Source organism: Hemiscyllium ocellatum, chromosome 8 (assembly GCF_020745735.1).
Source record: "Hemiscyllium ocellatum isolate sHemOce1 chromosome 8, sHemOce1.pat.X.cur, whole genome shotgun sequence".
Taxonomy (NCBI): Eukaryota; Metazoa; Chordata; class Chondrichthyes; order Orectolobiformes; family Hemiscylliidae; genus Hemiscyllium; species Hemiscyllium ocellatum.
In genome coordinates, this window is record NC_083408.1 from 101,949,409 (window position 1) to 101,966,399 (window position 16,991).

At 40.5% G+C, this 16,991-nt stretch overlaps 1 protein-coding gene across 1 annotated transcript in view; it reads left to right on the forward strand.

The window, feature by feature from the left end:
• LOC132818217 (latent-transforming growth factor beta-binding protein 2-like) overlaps nucleotides 1-16,991 on the forward strand; it is a 437,178-nt gene that overhangs the window by 355,248 nt on the left and 64,939 nt on the right. The window contains exon 27 of the mRNA XM_060828998.1: nucleotides 14,709-14,834. Within this exon, the coding sequence (XP_060684981.1) occupies nucleotides 14,709-14,834 (126 nt within the window). The remainder of the gene's footprint in view (nucleotides 1-14,708; nucleotides 14,835-16,991) is intronic.

The following is a 16,991-nucleotide window of genomic DNA, read 5'->3' on the forward strand; positions in this document are numbered from 1 at the left end:
TGTGGTGCTGGAAAAGCACAGCCAGTCAGGCAGCATCCAAGAAGCAGGAGAATCGATGTTTCGGGCATAAGCCCTTCCTCATTTCACATTCTTGACCCAAAATGTTAACTCTGCTTTCACCCTGACAATGCTGTCAGACCTGCTGAGTTTCTCATGTGATTTCAGCTTTTGCCTCAGATGTCCAGCATCCGCAGTTCTTTACTTCATTTTAGTGACAACACCCCCCCCCCCCCCCCCCCCCCCCCCCGCATGGTTACAATTAACTTGAATTTTATGAGGGTTCTTCAAAGGGGAAAATGTTTCCTTGAAGTCAAGCGCAGTCACTCTCCGCTCACTGCACCTCCGCATTTCAACAATCTTCGCACATGAACCAAAACTACCTGATCATTGCACCTATATTACACCTCAGTCAAAGATAAAAGTAGCATCTTTATGCACAATTCTGTGCAAAATGAGCCTATACATGTCTAGGAGTAATTTGTCAGTGAAATTCGAACTTCTTTCAAATGATGCAAAACATGAATTCAAAAGTGAAAAGCAAGCTGCTTTTTCTTTGTATCGCCATCTGACATCTGTGACTGAACAATAACCAGAGTTGTTCAATCAACAGTTTTCTTTCCCACCCTGAAATTGAAACGATCCCATCACTGGAACAGTCAACCAATATCTGTTTATTCATTCGTCATGGCAACAGCAATTTTTTTTTGTTCCATCTTTGCATTGGAAAATTCTGCAGTAAGAAACCTGGAAACGGCATCAGAAATTATCCTAGATTCTTGTTGTTTTCAGTATCCCCTCCAAGTTGTTCTGCATAATGAAAAGCTACAAAACCCTAGTACATTGTGTTATAAGACTTGTTGGCACTACATCAGTCAGTTACTTTGCAGCCTTTAGCACTCAGCATTGAGTTCAACAATCTCAGAATGTAACCTCTGTCTTCCATTTGATTACAACTCCCAGTCCTGTGTCTTACTTGTATCCTTTTGCCTTTCCCCTCAGCAGAAAGGACCCATATACTCCTTCCCACACCAATCACTTAACACCTATTTTACATCCCAATCTCTCCTTCATCACCATTTGTACTCCCTTTCTATTTTGCCCTACACCCTCACCATCTGTTCCACTCACTCCTCCTCACACTCTGTCGATAGAATATAAAACATCATTTTCTCCTCCTCTTCAAGTCTCAAGAAGAGTCATATCAGACTCAAAATGTTAACTCTGTCTCCCTCTCACTATAGATGCTGCCAGATCCTGCTGAGTTTCTGTTATTTTCTATCTTTGTATCGGTCTGGTTGGTTTGGATTAGTATCTAGTTAAATACTCACTAGCTCTTCGTTGTTTTTCTGAAGAATTCAGCCACTTGGTTTGTTGCTGACAAATAAAGCATAGAACATAGAACATTACTGTACAGTACAGGCCCTTCAGCTCTTGATGTTGTGATCTGAAGCCCATCTAATCCACACTATTCCATTGCCATCCATATACCTATCCAATACCCATTTAAATGCCCTTAAAGTTGGCGAGTTTACCACTGTTGTAGGCAGTGTGTTCCACGCCCCTACTATTCTCTGAATAAAGAAACTACCTCTGAAATCTGTCCTATACCTATCACCCCTCAATTTAAAGCTATGTCCCCTCGTGCTAACCATCACCATCCGAGGAAAAAGACTCTCATTGTCCACCCTATCTAACCCTCTGATTATCTTATATGTCTCAATTAAGTCACCTCTCAACCTTCTTCTCTCTGACAAAAACATCAAGTCCCTCAGCTTTTCCTCTTAAGACCTTCCCTCCACACCAGGCAACATCCTAGAAAATCTCTTCTGAATCCTTTCACATCCTTCCTATATGCGGTAACCAGAACTGTATGCAATACTCCAAATGTGGCCACACCAGAGTTGTGTACAGCTGCAGCATGATCTCATGGTTCTGAAACTCAAGCCCTCTTAGTCTTAGACATTATGAAATATACTAAATTGAGCCTTTGCTGTCTTTCTGAAGTTGGTGGCTGTTTCTTTAATTTAGCAACCCTTGTCTTGCCTGAATTGGTACTTCAGATCTGTGTTCACTGGAGAAGACACAAGCAATCTCCCAGAGGTAACAGTGGCTGAAGGACCTGAACTGAAGGGAATTTATATTTGCCAAGAATTGGTGTTGGAGAGACTGTTAGATTTGAAGGTTGATAAGTCCCTGGGACCTGATGGTCTACATCCCAGGGTACTGAAGGAGGTGGCTCCAGAAATCGTGGATGCATTGGTGATTATTTTCCAGAGTTCAGTAGATTCAGGATCAGTTCCTGCAGATTGGAGGGTGGCTAATGTTGTACCACTGTTTAAGAAAGGAGCGAGAGAGAAAGCAGGAAATTGTAGACTAGTTAGTCTGACCTCAGTGGTGGGAAAGATGCTGGAGCCTATTATTTAGATTAGATTAGATTAGATTAGATTATCTACAGTGTGGAAACAGGCCCTTCAGCCCAACAAGTCCACACCGACCCGCCGAAGCGCACCCACCCAGACCCATTCCCCTACAGCAGAAAGCCTTTGATAAAGTCCCATATAGGAGGTTAGTGAGCAAAATTAAGGTGCATGGTATTGGGGGCAAAGTACAGACTTGGATTGAAAATTGGTTGGCTGACAGGAAACAAAGAGTAGTGATAAACGGCTCCCTTTCGAAATGGCAGGCAGTGACCAGTGGGGTACCACAGGGATCAGTGCTGGGACCGCAGCTTTGTACAATATATATCAATGATATAGAAGATGGTATTAATAATAATATTAGCAAATTTGCTGATGATACTAAGCTGGGTGGCAGTGTGAAATGTGAGGAGGATGTTAGGAGATTACAGGGTGACCTGGACAGGCTAGATGAGTGGACAGATGCATGGCAGATGCAGTTTAATAGGGATAAATGTATAGTTATCCACTTTGGTGGGAGGAACAGGAAGGCAGATTACTACCTAAATGGAGTCAAGTTAGGTAAAGGGGCAGTACGGAGAGATCTGGGTGTTCTTGTACACCAGTCAATGAAGGCAAACATGCAGGTGCAGCAGGTAGTGAAGAAAACTAATAGCATGCCGGCCTTCATAACAAGAGGGATTGAGTATAAAAGCAAAGAGGTTCTTCTGCAGCTGTACAGGGCCCTGGTGAGACCACACCTGGAATATTGTGTGCAGTTCTGGCCTCCAAATTTGAGGAAAGACATTCTGGCTATTGAAGGAGTGCAGCATATGTTCACGAGGTCAATTCCTGGAATGGCGGGACTATCTTATGTTGAAAGATTAGAGCGACTGGGCTTGTATACCCTTGAGTTTAGAAGACTGAGAGGGGATCTGATTGAGACGTATAAGATTATTAAAGGATTGGACACTCTGGAGGCAGGAAGCATGTTTCCACTGATGGGTGAGTCCCGAACCAGAAGACACAGAGTAAAAATAAGGGGTAGGTAATTTAGGACAGAGATGAGGAGAAACAACTTCACCCAGAGAGTGGTGGGTGTATGGAATGCTCTGACCCAGAAGGCAGTGGAGGCCCAGTCTCTGGATTTGTTTAAGAAAGAGTTGGATAGAGCTCTCATGGATAGTGGAATCAAGGGTTATGGAGGATACTGATTGAGGATGATCAGCCATGATCATAATGAATGGTGGTGCAGGCTTGATGGGCAGAATGGCCTACTCCTGCACCTATTGTCTATTGACCGAAAAGGTATGTAATCAGAGCATAGGTTTTTTTTCCATCAAATACCATCATAGCACCAAACCATAAAGTGGTGGAGTCAGGACAACTCTTGGCTTCGATAATGCCTGCCTGAAGAGAAAGTGCAGTCAACCACGGGGTTCCTCATCACTGAGGGCTGATATGAGCTGCATCAGGCTGGCAAAGAGATTGCAGGGAGCCACAGGTGCTGCCAAGTGCTCGGACATGCCCCCTCTTGTGCTGTGGGACTTACTTCCAGTCACAATAAAAGCAATTAGGCCCCACATAGCACATCACCCTTCATCCATCCACAACGCAACACACTCTGCACATCCCTATCTGTAGCGATTGTAACTAGGTCAGCCCGCTGGAATAGGAGTTCCCAGATAGTGGCTGTTGACCTGGTCCAATCGGGGATCCCCGGCTGGCGAACAAAGGGGTTGAGGGTCAAGGAAACTGACTCTGTATGACACGGTATTACAATCAAGGACTGTTCATGTGTAAATAAAGGGTGACTTGGTAACCGAGAGTAACTGTGGAGTTATTTCACTATACATTCCACCTGAAGCATCCCATGCCAGACCAGTGCCCCTACCCTCCATGGCAGATAATGGTACTTCCTTGTCATTATACACTAACAGAAGCAATGAAGAAATCACAATCACACTTGGCTGTAAACTGGAACATGCATTACTTTTTTTGAAATACCTGAGCCCATGCTTGAACCCCCTGGTTTTGTGACTATATCTCTGGAATGGCTACAGGATTATACCCATTAACCTCTATTTGTGCAGTTTAGTTATTTAGTTTTGAATACCAGAAGCATTTAAGAAATTCACTATTATTTTAACCTTGTAACCACTTTTTTCCACCTTTAGCAATATTTACAGTTTTTTTTATTTTTATGCTTGCACACTCTAACTTTTCCTGTCCCACTCTGGTATAATTATAAAAATATTTGCTCTGCAGTACAGCCATATCCCCTTGGTCTCCATCCTTTCCCCAGTAATAAGGATGCCATGTTTGACTGCACATTTCCCCTTCTAAACCTCCCCACCCCCCCCAATTGGTTTAAAGCCCTCTCTACAGCCCCACCTTTTTGATATTTCTGGTCCCAGCATACTTCAAGTGAGGCTACCCATCCACAATTCCCATCACCTATCCCAGTACTGGGACCAGTGCCTCAGTGAACTGAAACCCATTCTTCCCACACCCAACTTCAAGCCTTGAATTTAACTCCTTGTCTTGATTTATTCTATCCAAGTTTGATGCATGGTTCAGGTAGTAGTAATCCTGAGATTACTACCTCGGGGGATACACATTCTGTCAAAAGGACAGACATTTGGGCAGAGGAGGCAGGGTTGCCTTGATAGTAAGAAATTAAATTACATTGATAGCAAGAAGTAATGTGGAATCAGAAAGCATTGAATCTGTGTGGGTAGAGGTGAAGAATGCCTGCCTGATGGGAGATAAGTGCAGGCATTTTCACAGTAGTCAGAAGGTGGGGAAGAAAATAAACCAGGAGACAGAAATGGCAATTAAGAAAGGCACTGTTACAATAATCATGGGAGAACTATGATTCTATTACCTCAATATGCAGGTGGGAAAATCAGGTTGGCAGTGATTTCAAGATAAGGAATTCTTGGGATGTCTACAAAATAATTTTTTGAAGCAGCTTGTGGGATGGCAAGGTGGCTCAGTGGTTAGTACTGGGACCCGGGTTCGATTCCCGCTTCGGGTGACTGTGTGGAATTTGCACATTTCTCCCTGTGTCTGCGTGGGTTTCCTCTGGGTGCTCCGGTTTCCTCCCACAATCCAAAGATGTGCAGGTCAGGTGAATTGTCCATATTGTTAGGGGCATTAGTCAGAGGAAAATGAGTCTGGGTGAGTTACTCTTCGGAGGGTCGGTGTGGACTTGCTGGGCCGAAGGGCCTGTTTCCACATTGTAGGAATCTAATCTAAAGCCCAATAAGGGACAAGCAATTCTGGATTTGGTGATGTGTAATGAGGCAGACTTGATCAGGGAGCTTAAGGTGAAGGAACCTCTAGGGGGCAATGACCATGATATGATCGAATTTGCCCCGCACTCTGAGAGGGAGAAGCTGAAATCAGATGTAATGGTGTTATAATTGAGTAAAGGAAATTATAAAAACATGAGGGAAGAGCTAGTCAGAGTTTTTTGGAAGGGGAGCCCAGCAAGGGAACCATCGGAACAGCAATGGCAAGAATTTCTGGGGGTAATTCAGGATCACAGCAGAAATTCATCCCAAGAAAGAAGAACCATGCTCAGGGCAGGATGAGGCAAACATGGCTGACAAGGGAAGTCAGGGACAGCATAAAAGTTTTAACAAGCACACAATGTGGTGAAGATCAGTAAGAAGCCAGAGGATTGGGAAGCCTTTAAAACTAACAGAGGATATATATAAAAAAAATTGAAGGGAGAAGATAAATCTAAGAGTAAGCTAGCGAGTAATATCAAAGAGTATTGCAAGAGTTTTTAAATAAATGCCTAAAAGGTAAGGGAGAGGCAAGAGTGGACATTGGATCGCTGAAAAATGAGGCTGGATAAGTAGTAATGGGGAACAAAAAATGGCAGAGGAACTGAACAGGTACTTTGCATGAATTTTCACAATAGAAGTTACTAGCAACTTACTGGAACTTTAATGGAATGGGGGGGGGGTCAGGAGTGAGTGTAATGACTATCACTAAGGAGAAGGTGCTGGGGAAGCTGAAAGGTCTGAAAGTGGATAAATCACCCAAACCAAATGGACTGCACCCCTGAATTTTAAAGGAGTTAGCTGAAGAGATTGTGGAAGCATTGGTGGTGATCTTTCAGGAATCACTGGAGTCAAGGAGAGTGTCAGAGGGCTGGAAAATGGTTAGTGTAGCACCCCTGTTTAAGAAAGGATGGAGGCTAAGAAGGAAGGGAGGCAAAAGATGGGCTGGTTGGCCTAACCTTAGTCACTGGTAAGATTTTAGAGGCCATCATGAAGAGTGAGATTGTGAAGAACTTGGATGTGCATGGTAAAAAAATGGGCTGAGTCAGTATGGCTTTATCAAGGGAAGATCATAAAGAACAAAGGAAATTTACAGCCCAGGAATAGGCCCTTCAGCCCTCCAAGCCTGAACCGATTGAAATCCACTGTCTAAACCTATCACCCAATTTCCAAGGATCTGTAACCCTTTGCTCCCTGCCTAATCATGCATCTATCGAGATGCACCTTAAAATAATCTACTGTGCCTGCCTCTACTACCTCTGCTGGCAACGTGTTCCAGGTACCTCCCACCCTCTGTGTAAAGTAATCATGCCTGACAAATCCATGAGGCTTCTTTGAGGACGTTCAAAGAAAGTAAGATAAAGGTGAGCTAGTAAGGGTGATCTATTTGGATTTCCAGGAGGCCTTTGACAAGGTTCCACACAGAAGGTAGCTTAATAAGGGAAGAGACTATGATGGCAGAGGCAGATACTGGCATGAATAGAGGATTGGCAGACTGGCAGAGGGTAGAGAATAAGAATAAAGGGGTCTTTTTGAGGATGTCACCTGGTGACTAGTGGAGTTTAGTAAGGGTCCCTGTTGGAACGACAACTATTCAAGTTATACATTGATGATCTGGACGAAGGAACTGGAGGCATTGTTGCTAAGTTTGCACATGACACAAAGATAGATGAAGGAGCAGAAAGTGTTGAGGAAGTGAGGAAGCTGCAGATGGACTTGGACAGGCTGAGAGAGTGGGCAAATAAGTGGCAAGTGGCAAGTGGCAAGTGGGCAAGTGTGAGGTTATGTACTTTGGTAGAAGAGTAGAGGCATAGGCTTTTTTCGAAGTGGGGAAAGCTTCAGAAAGCTGAAGCACAGGGACTTGGGAGTCTCAGTTCAATGCTCTCATAAGTTTAGCATGCAGGTCCATTTGTTAGTTAGAAAGGCAAATGGAAAGTCAGCATTCATTTCAAAGGGCTAAAATACAACAGCAGGGATGTCCTGCTGAACCTGTATTAGACTCTGGTCAGACTGCATTTGGAATGTTGTGTGCAGTTTTGGGCCCTATATCTAAGGAAGGATATCCTGGCATTGGAGGGGTTGAGTGGAGGTTTATAAAAATGATCCTGGAGACGAAGGTCATGTCATATGAGGAGTGGTTGAGAACTCTGGGTTTATGGATTTGAGGAGGATGAGGCGGGATCCGATTGAAACTTACTCAACACTGAGAAACCTGGATAGCATGGCCATGGAAAAGATGTGTCCATTAGTCAGAGAGACTGGGACCAGAGGGTACAACCTCAAATTGAAGGGGCGATCCTTTCAAACTGAAATGAGGGGTAATTTCTTCAGCCAGAGGGCGGTTAATCTGTTGAACTCTTTGTCACAGAAGACTGTGGAGGCTATGTCATTGAATTGTACTTAGGACAGAGAGAAATAAGTTCTTAATTTATAAGGGGATCAAGAGTTATGGGGAGAAGACAGTAGAATAGGATTGCGAAATGCATCAGCCATGACTGATTGGCAGAGCAGGCTTGGTGGGCCAAATGACCTAATTCTGCTCCGATAAGTTATGGTCTTATGGTCTATTGGTTAGCGGTCTCATAGTCATAACTACTGTACTGCATGCACGTCTGATTCATACTCAAAACTATGCTCCCCAACAAAGTTCAATTTTATGTTAAAGCATCTTTCCACCCTGAGATTAAACGCATTAGGGAAACTTTATAACCAAATGGACCTGGCACATTCCATGAAGTTAAAGTAGTATTTAAAATCATGGAGGTCTACAGCATATAAAAAGGACCTTTGGCCCATTTGTATCTGCACCAGTCAAAAACAGCCACCTAACTATTCTAATCTCATTTTCTAACACCTGGTCCATATCCTTGTATGCCTTGGCATTGCAAGTGCACATCTAAATATTGCTTAAATGTTATGAGGGTTATTGCCTCTACCCCTCACAGGCAGTAAGTTCTAAATTCCCATGATCCTCTGGGTGAAAAATCTTTTCCTCACATCCCCTCTAAACTTTTTGTCCCTTACTTTAAATCTATGTCCTAGTCATTTATCCCTCCATCAAGGAGAGGGGTTTATTTATGTCTATCCTATCCATGCCCCTCACTTTAACCTCATATTAGACCAAAGATTTGCAGGTCAGGTGAATTAGCCATGCTAAAGTGTTAAATGCATTAGTCAGAGGGAAATGGGTCTGGGTGGGTTACTGTTTGGAAGGGTCGTTGTGGACTGGTTGGGCCGAAGGGCCTGTTTCCACACTGTAGGGAAGCTAATCTAAAAAGTCTAGACTGAAGGTATATTGAACTTCTTAAAACTTAGGCAGCTTTAGTCATCTCTCAAGGAGAGAGTCCCACATTGCTAGAACTTAGTGCAATTTGGGAACAGATTAGGAAGCGACTCAAAACATAATGCCATTTTAATGCTGATATTTGCTTAAAACCGCCTTGCATTAAATCAAAAATGGCAGCATAGCAGCATAATTTCAGCTTTAATTAAACTGTCTGATAGTTATCAGTGCAGATGGACTTCATACTTAGTACAAATCTACTATATACCTGGAGAAATTTTTTAAGGTTAAATTAACTGAAGTTAACTCTTGTTGAAGCAACAGTGACTGAAGTTTCTGAAATACCTCTCACTCAACAAATGCGCATTACAAATTCTCTCGGTTCTAGAATTTACTGTGACCTCAACATAGCCCCACAGTGCTGCCAGCATTAAGTAAATATCCAACTTCTAAAAGATCTAAAATTAATGAACAGTACCAAAGCTGTATTTTATATTCATGTAGAATATAAATTACTGACAGCTTTGAAATTTGGAAGAAAAAATATTCCAGTTCCTAAAGGAAACCTGTCTAATGCTCCTTTCGGGAATTGTATAATGCCTGTTGACTTTTGCGACTGGGTTAGTGCTCTGTGCATATGATATTCATTAGATTGACCAAGTCCAAACATTCACGTTTCAGTCAAGCCAGTATTTGTAGTCTTCCTGCTTTAAACGTATCAACACTTTAACACTTTCAATTCAGATGATGAGAGATTTGAATCACTGATTGTCATGCAGAGGAGGCAGAGGATAGCCATGAAGGCTATTGAAAGATAGGGCAGGCTTGAGTGTCTGTATACTTTATTCCTGCTCCAATTTCTATTATTCTTACAATTATTCCTCACTTGATTTATTAAGTGTGTTCAGTTTGGAGAGTAACGAATAGGAATATGGATGGTTTAGATGGGCAAAGAAAAGTTGCCAAGTCACCTCCGATCCACAACGGCTAATTTTACTGTCAAGTAACAGCATTGACAACAACCAACTCTGAAGAATGTTTAGATTGGCAGGTCTAAAACTGCTCTGCTAGCTCAGAGGAAGGATAAAGCTAGGAGGAAATCTGTGATTTTCTTTTCAGTATAAATTTGGGTACTTTTGTACTTTTCCCTGTTTTCTAATTTCCTTTCTTTTACATATTTAAGCTGCTCCCATGCTGCCTTATATTTATTAATCAAGGGGGTAAACCATTAACTGTTCACAGACTGCTTCCATTCCTGTGCTTTGACCACTTTGTTATTTTAATGTGATGCTTTATTGGATCCATAAAGCTCAGACTGTGTAATGGTGAATGTGAGTACCCACTATTCCATACTGTTTTTGCACGTGTCATTCGTTGCTAATAAAAGAAAGTATTGAAACTAAAGATATTAATGGGCAAATACAGATGGCAGACAGAATGAGGTCATGTTCTGCTCTCAGTCTTTTACCTATGTATAATGTGAGCATATATGCAACATGCTGTTGCATGAGTTTATTGCTTATTTTACAGACAGACATATACATCCTGTGCAAACATGGAATAATAAGGAGAGATCGTTTGAGACCTGAAAGTCCTTTGCAGTTTACAGAAGTGTTCCATTATATTAAACTTGTCAATGTTTAATCCAATTCAAAATACCAAAGACGTGACTCACAAAGTTAACACAAGCATTAGTTATACAGTGAAGAAAATGAACTTGTTCAGTCTCTAGAGAGGATGGATTTCAAATGGATCTTCTTGGAGAGAAGGAGACTATTGGGTTTGAATTGTACCAAGGACTTACTTGTGAACTCTTCAGGGAGAATGTTACAAACATTCCCACATTAAAATAGAGGGCACCAACATAATCCTCTTGACAATCCTATGTTGGCAAGAGGGAAAAATAGGCTGGGAAGACTGGGACAATTTTCACTGGAGTGTTGGAGGTTAGGGGGTGACTTTATCATAGTTTGTAAAATCATGAGGGGCATACATAAGTGAATGACAAGGGCTTTTCCCAAAAGTGGGGAAGTTCAAAACTAGGGCTCATATTTTTAAGATGCGAGGAGAAAGACTTAAAAAGGATATGTGGGTCAATTTTCTTACTTAAGTAGTGGTTTGTGTGTGGAATGAGCTGCCAGAGGAAGTGGTGGATTAGGCATAGTTACAATATTTAAAAGATAATTAGAAGGGTACATGGGTACAGGAAAATGAACTAAGCACAGGCAGGTGGGACTACTTTCATTTGGGAACATGGTTAGCATGGACTGGTTGGACCGAAGGGTTCATTTCTGTGCTGTATGACACTAACTTAACTGCATCAAAGGGTTCAATTTTAACTGAATACATTTTTTGGCATTCTGACACAATTGGTTGCAACAGTAGCTTAACAAATCTTAAATCTAGTAAAAAATATTATGGAATAGGTGTAAACGCAGAGCTATACAAAATCCCTTCACTTTCCCAACTAGTGAATTTGATTAAGGTTAGTTTAATTAAGTTCTTTTTTCTTTCTTGTTCAGGTTCAGTGTCACTGGCAAGGCCAATCTTTGTTATCTGTTCTTAATTGCCTTTATGACAAGATAATTAATGGCTTTCAAGGTCATTAATGGATAACAAATTAGTGAATAGGGGTATTGTACAGGGCCTTGGTGAGACCACACTGGGAATATTGTATGCAGTTCCAGTCTCCTTATCTCGGGAAGGATGTTCTTGATATAGAGGGAATGCAGCAAAAGTTTACCAGATTGATTCTTAAGAGTGCGGAACTGACGTATGAGGAGACGTTAAATCAGTCGGGATTATACTCACTGGAGTTCAGAAGCAAGATCTCATAGAAACCTATAAAATTCCACAGGACTAGACAGGGTAGATACATAAGGCTGTTCCGGAGTGCTGGGTTGCCCAGAACCAGGGGTCACGGTCTCAGGATAACAGGGTAAATCATTTAGGACTGGGATGAGGAAAAATCTTTCACCAGAGAGTGGTGAGTTGGTGGATTTGCTACTACTGACAGGAGTCATCACTAAAATATTGTAAGTTTTCAGGAATGATTTATATATAGAACTTGAGGTGAAGGAGATCAAAGCTTATGGGGGGGAAGTAGGAACCCCTTGTTGAGTTAGATCCTGTTGAATGGCAGAGCCAGCTCAAAGCGCTGAATAGCCTGCTCCTCCTCCAGGTTGCTATGTTTCTGTGAATTCACCACACTCTAGTGCTAGCTAGGTTACAAGTTGTTTCCAACAATGTGCTTACACTTTAATAAGAAATAATTAATATATGTTTCTTCAATCTGAACAAGACTCCAACTTTTTTTATAATAATGTTTTGCCTTGGTGGTATCCTATAGGATACTACTATCATTTCACACAAGTGTGACAGGAAAAGCAATCTGCCATGAAATTGTCATCTGTAATAAATAATGTTCCAATCATCCTTGAAGATATATTCATTCCAAAACACTCCCAGGAATATAAAATGTTTGGTTGTATGATATTGAATTATATTTGACTTATAGTCATAGAGTTGTACAGCACAGAAACAGACCCCTCAGTCAACTTGTCCATGCTAACTAGATATCCTAACTTAATATAGTCTCATTTGCCAGCACTTGGCCCATATCCCTCTAAACCCTTCCTATTCATATGCCCAACCAGATGCCTTTTAAATGTTGTAATTATACCAGCCTCCACCACTTCCTCTGGCAGCTCATTCCATACACAGCCCACCTTCTGCATGAAAAAGTTGGACCTTAGGTCCCTTTTAAATCATTCCCCTTTCACCTTAAACCTATGCCTTCTAGTTTTGGACTCCCCTAACCTGGGAAAAAATACCATGGCCGTTCATCCTATCTATGCCCCTCAGATTTTATAAACTTCTGTGAGGCCATCCTCAGCCTCCAAGCTGGAGGGAAACTTGTCCCAGTCTATTCAGCCTCTCTCTATAGCTCAAACCCTCCAACCCTGGAACATCCTTGTAAATCTTTTATGCACTCTTTCAAGTTTCACAGCATCCTTTTTATAGCAAGGAGACCAGAATTGAATGCAGTATTCCAAAAATGGCCGAACCAATGTCCTGTACAGCCACAACATGACCTCCCAACTCCTATACTCAACGTGCTGACCAATAAAGGCCCTTTGAATTGATTGCAGTATATTTTTAATTCACTCACTGTACAATGTCACTGTGGTTTGAAGTGCTGTTAGGCAAGCTGACATTTCCATTTATTAGAGTGATACATGAATGTACTGTGTGTAAGGAATAGATTGGAAACAACCAAAATATAATATAGCCTGTTTTAAGTACAAGATGTCAACTTACTCACAATTCATTCATTTATCCAGAGTTAAAATTGGACTCTTGGAGTTTAGCACTACCTTAGCCACATCCTTGATGAATGTTATAGTGCTGACATTATGTTGATATTAGCAATGAAACCAAAAGCTTTGTTCCAACTATGTGCAGCTGTTACAATTTATTATGGTTACAGAATGTAGTAAAATACCTAACAGTGGCCCTTTTAATAGTTTATATGAACTGTCTTGAACTTTAATGATTGTCAAAATGCTTCTCTGCCATGTCTTTTGAGAATTCCTATTAAGCATTAGTATTTGGTATTGTCGAACTTTGCTTTTGAGGATTTACCTGCCAAATGATAATCTGCAGCTGGAGGTTCTGTGCTGCAGGTGCTATTGAGCCATCAACCTTATATTTCAACAATGCATTGAGAAAAATGATCTCTTTTCAGCAAGAATTAAGTTCCATCCAATCTTTTTGAACGTTCTTAAGCAGTTACTGAGAAAGTGTATGCATTTCACTTATAAAGAAATCACTGTTGTCAAACAGGACTCAAGTGGATAGTGCTCCCTAGAAATACCAAACAGATGTTCATTAATGGTTGAAAAATATAATTCGATAAAATAATTAGGGTTGTAGACCTTGGCAATTGCCTCATGATTTAACTCATTTTGGTCCTTTTTGTAAACCATCTGATCAAACAAAGACTCATCTTGAATAGGTTTGAAGTTCATACATTTTGGGAGAGAAAAATAAGAAAAATGAATATAGACATTTAACCCAGGATTACTGTCATGTGGGAAGAGGCCAAAGTCAATGTCATTGCCCTGACAGTGGTAACTTTAATCTTCCTAAATGATCAAGTAGCGATCAATAGATCTGAAATCCATTGGACCTCCTCATTGGTTTTCTTGCTATTATAAACAGTAAGAACATAAATTTATCTGTGGAGTATCATTAACCCAGTCAATTTATAATAGAATCTTAGTGAGTTTTGAGAAGATTTGTAGCTCAGGTTGAGGTTCTGGATGTACGTTTGCTTGCTGAGCTGGTAGGTTCATTTCCAGATGTTTCATCACCCTACTAGGTAACATCTTCAGTGGGCCTCCTAGCAAAGTATTGCTGCTGATTCCTGCTTTCTATTTATATATTTGGGCTTCTTTGGGTTGGTGATGTCATTTCCTGTGGTGATGTCAAGCAGGGCTCAGCAGCAGTACTTCACCTGGAGACCCACTGAAGGTGTTACCTAGAAGAGTGATGAAATGTCTGGAAATGAACCTTCCAACTCAGCAAGCAAACCTGCATCTATGAGTAGGGTCATCATAATGCACTGAAGAATGAACCCCTGAATCCAGTAATCACTACTAATTAGGTTTTCAGTATGGCTGAACAATACTGAACATCAGTAATTAATTCCAATTCTTTTGGTTTGTGCAGACGTTGATGAGTGTATGAATGGAACGATCTGTGGTACTCATGGATATTGCGAAAATACAGATGGATCCTTTCGTTGCCATTGTGACCAAGGTTTTGAGATTCCACCAGGGGGCCAAGGATGTGTGGGTAAGTGTAAGTTGGTCATGAATGTTCAAGCCTTATTCAAAACCATTAAACTATTCCAAGTGTTCTGGATTTCCCAATAAACCACAAGTTGGAAAGTACAAAGAGAGATTAATTTTTTTTCTGTTAGCTGCCCAGTTTTCTGGTGCTGCACACAGCTGATGATTAACTGTTGGTGATGTCCATATTGTTGAAAATGAACATAATGTCCATCTCTCTATTGGCCAATGTTTTACAGAAATTCTAATAGCAAATTTCTTTGGCCAAATGTTACATAGTACAAAAATGTGTGTTTCTTAGCATTTGAAGTTGTTGGAAGTTAATATATCGTGTGAAGAAATGGAAAACTGTCAACCAGGATTTCATTTATCACGGCACCAAATTCTTTAGAAGTACACTTAAAATGAGTCAATGAGAGTTGACTGAGAAATGGATTATTTAACATAGTTGTATTTATTCTTTGACCCAAAAAATTGTTTTATGAATCACAAACAGAACAGTTCGTTGAAGCTAACGTATATCAGAACATTTCACAAGAATACCAAATCAAGAGGAAAAGCAATATTTAAAACGCCTGAATGGAGAGTGCTGATTGATTTGTAATTGGATTCTAATTGGTAGAGACATTGCCATGGAAAAACATACATTCATACAGATTGATTGTTAATAGCCATGTTTTTTGACATTATGTTCAATTTCAACAAAATGGACATCACCAACAGTTAATCGTCAGCTTAATCACTGTGTGCAGCACCAGAAAACTGGGCAGCTAACAGAAGAAACACTAATCTCTCTTTGTCCTTTCCCACTTGTGGTTCATTGAGAAATCGAGAATACTTGGAATAGTTTAATGGTTTTGAATTGATTGTTAATAGCCACGTTTTTCTTAAAATGTTAACCAGGCATTTTCTATCATTGTTTTTTATTATTATCCATTTTGTTGTGTTGAAACAGGCACTGTGCGTGTCTGTAAAGAAAAGGGTTATGTGTACTATGTTCCCTCTGACCTTTTTTTTCCTTCTGCATGTGCACTCTGCAAGTTGACTGCTATTCCCCTACTGGTTGTCAGTGTAATTCTTTGCACATTTAGGATTATCCAGCAAATGTTGTCCAATTGCAGGATCACATCTAAAGCTAGATATTGCATTGTGAGTTTTGCAGATGTGAGCTAGTTGAATATGGTCAATATATTGCTTGTTACAAATATTTAAAGAAATATGCTGTTTGGTGCAATCCACCAATCTCTAGGACACGCAGCCTAACTAATTAGCATCGCACTGGTACTGAAAGTCATATGCCACATTATTCATTTGTTAATAGACAGAACATCTTTTTAGCTAACAGCAACACTGTGTTAGTGGCAAACAAGGCTCATGTTCCCATCGCTTAGTAGTGACACGTAACCTACAATCTTAAATCCATGCCTCTGTAATTATTCATTCAATGGTATAACCTTGATGTTATCTTGCACATGGTGGTTGTGAAATTGTAGACACTTGTTCAAAATCCTGCATTGTTTTATAGATTTAATAATAGTTGGTTTTCTCTTTAACCATCTAAAAGCTTACATCAATTTTAGTACCAGATTTAATTACGCTAAAAATTTCAATCTCTACTCACATTGGCTGATAGCATTCTACGCCACTAACAGCCGTTCTCAAGATCAGGGAAAGTACAGTCATTCTCAAACAGTGCATTGTTACTTCAAATTGACCCACCATTCCTCAGGTTTTCAGTACTTAATCAAACATTGACTGAAAATTGTTGTCAAAACTATATACAAACTGACGTGTTACGTTGAGTTTCTTTCATCTCGGAGTCAGGGTCAGTAAACAGTCTGGGTAACCAGCTGTACTTTCTATTTGTTGAATTTGTAAAAATAAAGTAAATGATGAATGAGTGGATGTTGAAATCTGCTTTCCTTGAAAGAGTTCCTTAATTTTCTCTTTGCCTCTGGAAGTGTCTTTTTTTTTTAATTTGGTGTAAAGCTGCTTTAACGATGACAGTTGGGCATTGCATTGTTTTACTTTTCAGGATTTTGTTAAACAATAACAGATGTAAAGTAGTTTACTTGGTATAACACCCTAACATTTCTATGGCACAGGCTTTGTATTCTTGCCTGTCATTGGCTCAAATGTCATTCTAAAAACTGTTAATACA